Below are 6,282 nucleotides of genomic sequence, written 5' to 3'. Positions count from 1 at the left end.
CATTTCAAAGTCATGCACTATTTGGGACATGCTGTACAATGGCTCCAGCTCACAGCACATGGGACACCCCTGGCTGTAGGACTTTTGGTAAGACCAGTGCTGCTAACACCTCAGAAAAATCAGTGAACATGAGACATCATCATCCTCTTTCTCCCATTTTTTACCCATATTTTCAGCAGTGTCATCACCCAGTGACATTGGCAGTGACTGCTCCTCTCCACTGCCTGCTCTGCCCACTCCTGAAGTTTAAAGCAATGTTAAACTTCCAACTCTGACACTCTGACTTGTGCTCTGCTAAGCCCTGCTCCTGAAAGTTGGCACATACTCTGCTGCTTTAGTTGTCCTTGTCCATACTGAAAAAGAGATTTAGATCAGCCCCTGGAGACATGCTTCCTCAGGGCAGCAGAGCTTGAGCTGCTAATACTGCAGGTGCCTTCTGGCTCTTCAGTACCACAATTCCCCACATTCACAGTAGTCCATCCTCAAAGCTGGGCTTGGAAATCAAATTTCCCACCTGGCAATAGCTAATTTTGCTTTAAATTGCTTTAAAACTTCAAAAGAAGAGCACTTAAGAGAAGAATCTGGTTACACATTTTAAATTGTATTTCAAAACTGCAAGCGGCAAAGACAGGAAGACCACTCCGTGAATTTTCTTCTTTGTGGTGTAATTCTTTGCAAGAAACTGTACAGCTATCTCTTAGTCTTTCAATTGCTGTTATCCTTCCCTCAGAAATGGTTGTGAAAACATTCCGGATTTAGCAAACATTTCGGATCATGCTTTGCAGAATCTGAATCAACAGTTAGGTAATGATAAATAGACAGACAAAGTCCTATGGCCTAGTTCTCCTGTAATTTATGCTCATGTAATCCCGAAGGTACAGACATGAATTACTACATTTGATGAGCATCTCAGGAATGGCATAGGTTCTACAGAGGAGGCARTAGTTTCTATAATAKATGCTGATTAATAAACAAGGGAGAAATCACCATCTGCTTCTTTCTCTCTACATAAGAATTTTCTGGCTTTCCTTGTTGAAATGGGCATCAGAGTGACCCTGGGTGATGTATACTGCTTCTGAGTACATCAAACTCCAGGGAAGCACTACAGAGGTAAAAACAGGCAAGGTGTTCTGACCTGATTGCTCTGCGGTATCTAGGCTCTACATGGAGCTGCCTTTATGGGCTCAAAATAAAAGGGAGGAGGAAGACGTTGCAAAGACACCAACAGGGGGTTCCAGCAGCACGTTGCCAAAAGGAGGGGAAAACAAAATCTTCCCTTGGGCTGAGTATGGTTGCAGCAACTTTACTGCAATTGGTGGTAGGTTCCTATTGCTATTCCAACTCATGGAGCCCAATCAAGAGTTGAGAAAGTAAAACCCAGTTCCTTGTACTTTACTATTGCCCAGAAGAACATTTTCAGTAAACTTGAAATACTTTTTAAACTCTTCAGCCTTTAGGTGGAGGCCTAAAGAACATGTTCTGTTTTGCTGCTGTCTTATGCAGGCTGCATGCTGAATGGAAAACTGTATCCCTTGGGAGTTACTGAGAGGACAGAAGATTGCTCCAGGTGCAGTTGTGGCCGAGCTTCAATGGAATGTTGTTCCCTGTAAGTTTGAACTTCTGAGTTCCACCATTGCCTGTAGCAGGATGACCACAGCTTTCCATTGGCTGGGGATAAATGAATTTATAAGGGTAAAAGAGAGCCTCTTTTCACCAGTGTCACAGAGCTAGTGAAAGATCTGAACTAACATTTKCTTTCTCTTTTCCACTGACAGCTTTCATACTCTTGTTTCTTATGACAAAGAAAAATGTGAAATCATTGCTAACAAAAAGTGCTGTGACTATGAGGTGGTGGAAAAGAATGACCCCTCAAAGAAGTTTTTGTCTATTCTCATGTGGGCTAACACCTGCTCCAATCCTCCCGGCACTGTGGAATTCCTCTCCTTCCTACATATGCCATCAGAGAGAAGCACAATGACATGGGAAAATCTTGTAAAAGAGAGCACTTCAGTAAGTCACTTCTAATCTAATTGTTCTAATTCAGTTCRTAAGATGCATAATCAGATAGAATGTGTAATTTCTGTCAAATGGTTATATTCATGTTCTTAATATTARTTGTTAGGACTTTGTGTTTTAAGTGATTTACAGTTGCTTAGTTAACTTTTAAATTAAGTAGGATTTCATTCTACTAGCTTCCTTTTTTGAACCTGTATTTATTTATTTTGAAATTAGAGCCTTATTAGCTGAGAAGTCCAAACAGCTTCTGTAGCSTCTGGGTGCCAGTTTTCTTACAGATGAAGATGACTTTCTTAGTGTAAGAAGTTTTCTGATTTGCTGACAGYGCCAGTCAAAGTGTGAATGAGCAAAAAAATAAAACCAATGCAGGCTTTGAATCTCWTGAGAATATATTCTTTAAGGCTATGGGAGTGGGAAAAAACAGCATATTTGACTGTTGGGATTAACACATCCACCTATGGGTGGGGAAGCCCATCTTCCACTGCAAGGGCACCTCTGCCCCCACTTGTAGTTGAAGCATACTTTGAACAGCTCAGCACAAACAAGAGCTGGCACTGGAAAACAAATAAAATGAATTCTGATGGGTTTACAAGGCCAAAGAAATTTAGAGCCTTGTCCCAGAGGCTCCAGAGAAGAGACTGTGTTCACTGAGACCCAGAAWTTGCATACAGATGATTTTAAAAAGAGGTTTTCTTATTCTCAGTGTGCAATTGTACTGGTTTTTCTATTACCAGAGTAGCTGGCAATACTGAAACTGCTCTTCTTTTTTTTTCCCCTTGAAATAAAATTAATTTAGCAATGGAGCTCAGGAGTCTGAGCTATGTCCCTTGCTTAGCACTGATTCTCCATCCTGGGATCATGATCTGACAGGATTTTCCAGGCTAGCTGAGAAATTATCATGTGTGTTAAAAATGCATTTGCACCAAGATAAAAAATTGTTTTTCATCTCACTCACACTGTGTTGAATTCGAATTGAAATTTGACTCATGGATCGGGACATTGGTACATGTGGAAGAAGACGGGTGTGTTCAGATCAGAGATGAAATTACATTAGTCTCAACCTGGATCTCCCATCTTGAACTGTGTTCTCACTCAATTCAAATTTCTGCTCTGCCACATGTTACCTGGGACAAATCACTCGCAGTGCCTGGGCACCTTGCTATGAAGTTAMTGCAATTTTTTGATGCTGGGGGAGATCTGAGGGTATAGGCTTTGAGGTTTGTGGGTATATGAACCTCAGACTTGTCCCCACCAAGATAAAACTTCCTTCTACCACCTTTGCAATATGTTCTTGTGTAAACAGTGCTGTGTATCATGTGTATTTAGTGCTKTTTGCCTGTGCCTTTCCTTAACACAGTTGTCCTTTCTCACACACAAAAGTGACAGATGCTAATAAAGTAAAGCCAAAGTACATTATACATGGCATTGTCAGTTTAATGTCAAGARGATTTTATTTGTGAAATTGTGTTTACTTATGACCTGTGAGCGAATATGTCTCATGCTTTCTCTTGGTTTTCCCCTCTCAATAGTGGTGATAATCAACCTGCTGTTTAATTGGCGGGATACACAAACTGCTGTAAGGGGTTTGCACTTACTCTCCCATGCAGAAAGCTGATCCCCCTCGAGAATGGGAGAGTAGTACTGAAATGCTGGCCTAAGAAACAAGGTTCTTGGACTRCTTTCATTTTAGTGCATCTCTTCTAGCTTTCAGCTGTCCATAGATACTAGCTGGTTTATTAGGCTGTTTTAATTACATTACTGATCTGAAATCATGCTGTATTTCAGAGTATTGGTTGCCTTGCACTGAAACATGCAGAAAAAAAAACAAAAACAGGTTGATCACCTTGCATTACTCTGATTATCTCTGCAGTTACCAGTGTGATATAACCAGAAACTCTAAATGAAGAATGACTAGAGTAAAATAGCAAAGCAACTCTTCAAGAAAGTYTCCAAGACTTTTCCCTGCCATAGGAAGAAAGAGGATACCCTATCCATCAGCATAAGTGGAAAGAAGGCACAGAAGTGCGCAATGATATTCTTAGAAAGTTTTTAGTAAGAAAAACTAAYTCACAACTCTGGAGTTGGGGTAGAAGATGTGGAGTAGCCAGCCCAGCTTGGAATCCAACTTCTATTCCCAAAACCACACCATAAGTCACCACAATTATGCAGTCAGAGTAATTCAGGTACTGCAAACTGTGCAGCTCTGGTAGTGAGGGATAGACTTCATCACCAAGATGGGCCACATAATTTGAAATATTTGAACCTATTAGGTGAAAGCTAAGCAAAAGGGGACCATACTGGACTGCTTTGTTATCAAATCACTGTCCTTGGAAAGTGTGTCTGCTCCTGACATATCCAGGCTCTGCAGAAAAGGAACAGTTTCTCACTGGCTGTAAAGACACAGAAAGAAAATACATGATGCCTATTTCTTCATAGAGGACCTGAGCATATGGATCTTCTACATGATGGAAAGCTGAACAAGGAAGAAAATGGTTATCTAGGACTGCTTTTTAAACCCTAGATTGTTCAAACTAAGCATGCAATTTTTGTGTGAATGACAACGACCATGTCTCTAATGGTCWTCTCAGGGCAAGTGGTAGATATTCCTTCTAGGATTGAAAAGCGCTTCCTGTTACTGCAGCCCAACTCTGCTGTGGCACAAAAGCCACACCTATTCCTTCAGTGCACAAACTTTTCTTCTTGTATGTAATTAGCACAAACTTTTCTTCTTGTATGTAATTATATTATCGTAATAATGTCCACACCATGAAGTCATTTTACAGAAACTTCATTGGTGCTAGATATGCATGGTCAGTTTGCTCAAGGGCTGTTATCACAAATACCCTCTCTATATAACTTCTCCCAGAAGCCTGTACAAAGCTCATCTATCTCCTTAGTGGAAGTCTCATAATTCTGCAAGAATGGTGAGTCCTTACATCTTGTACTGTAAAAGACCATGATATGTTGCTATAGATTTTAAAGGAGTTTCTGTTGGATTTGTCACAGTAGTTGGCAATCTTAGAAACTTAGAGAATGTATAAATTCTGTGTTATGAGAGCAAGAGTCAAAGAGAGGCAAAGGCAGGTAAGAACTTGGGATGAAAAGTCTGGATAATATCTGCACACTTAGTGAAACTCAAAAAAAAAAACTTATCTTGATTTTTACTCCTTTGCCACTCTCTTGCAGTTTGYGGGTTTTAATCTCTCTTCTGCCAGATAAAATGCTAGATATGCCTCCTCTCATCTCTCAGGGATGACTTCTTTTGATAAGTTACCAGTCCTAGTCTGTCCAAAGTGACACTTACATACAATATGTGTATGCGATTRTTTATTCCTGGTCTACCTTTCCTCTCTTACCAAAATCTTCAATTAATCACAGCTAATTCCATCCTAGAATTCTTACTTCCTTCATATCCCCAAAGGAAGCCCTTTAAACATTTCAAAATAATATTGAAGGATAAGCCACCAGCTGAGAAACTTCAGCTGAACTTTCAAACAAAAAGCACTGGCAAAGGTCACAGAATATGGAATTATCTAGGTTGTAAATGACACCTGCAAGGAAGGTACAGGACCACAACTTGAATATCTGACTTCAGCTAATGTTATTCAACTTGTTCCTCATCCTTCAATATTAAGATGAAATATTCTGTAGCTCTTCAGAGTTCAGCAAAGAAGATTTTGCAACTATAAGTGGGGGTAGTGGAAGAAACAGTTGGTGACTGACCCTATAGAGAAAAAAGGACAAGAAGAATTAATGGGGAGGAGAAGGGAATACAATACACTTTTTCACAAACAGTATCTGGGTCTAGCAGTCAATGCTTGATTTTAACAGCTTGGAAGGAGACATTATTTCCCCTCCCACATGATGCTCTGTCTCTGCTTCTTCAAAATGGTTCGGTATTCCTGATAAGTGTGGTAAAGTGTCTAAACTGCAAAAGACAATTGAATTTTTATTTGAAACTTAATATACTTTCCTGTCTCTAATGGTAGTGTTTATCATCAAGAAATCTTAATTTAAGTATTGACATGAACTCTGTTTTCYTGTTCAGAAGACCATCCTGGCCTGCCTTCTTGCTCTTGCCATTAGCGTGCCACTGTCTGATGCTTCCTGCCTCTCYATCCCGTTCAAGCCAGGCATGTCTAATGGTGTGGTTGTAGGTAAGAAATCAACTGCCCTCAACTTGACACACATCRTTAGAATCACTGCTTGATCTGTCCATTCTGTGCAATTTATCACAATTTGGAAATAAGTGGGAACAGTGGAGAG

General features: G+C 40.1%; 1 protein-coding gene across 1 annotated transcript in view; it reads left to right on the top strand.

Annotated features, from left to right (window-relative positions):
• Nucleotides 1-1,462: 1,462 nt before the first annotated feature.
• MSMB (microseminoprotein beta) overlaps nt 1,463-6,282 on the top strand; it is a 7,211-nt gene continuing 2,391 nt past the window's right edge. The window contains exons 1-3 of the mRNA XM_057371008.1: nt 1,463-1,606; nt 1,776-2,010; nt 6,065-6,173. Coding sequence (XP_057226991.1) covers nt 1,509-1,606; nt 1,776-2,010; nt 6,065-6,173 — 442 coding nt within the window. The 5' untranslated portion in view covers nt 1,463-1,508. The remainder of the gene's footprint in view (nt 1,607-1,775; nt 2,011-6,064; nt 6,174-6,282) is intronic.

Source organism: Malurus melanocephalus, unplaced genomic scaffold (genome assembly GCF_030028575.1).
Source record: "Malurus melanocephalus ecotype Western Australia unplaced genomic scaffold, MMel_1.1 scaffold_137, whole genome shotgun sequence".
In the NCBI taxonomy this organism is placed as follows: domain Eukaryota; kingdom Metazoa; phylum Chordata; class Aves; order Passeriformes; family Maluridae; genus Malurus; species Malurus melanocephalus.
The sequence above is the reverse complement of the archived record's forward strand: the minus strand, read 5'-3'. Positions and strand labels throughout refer to the sequence as shown.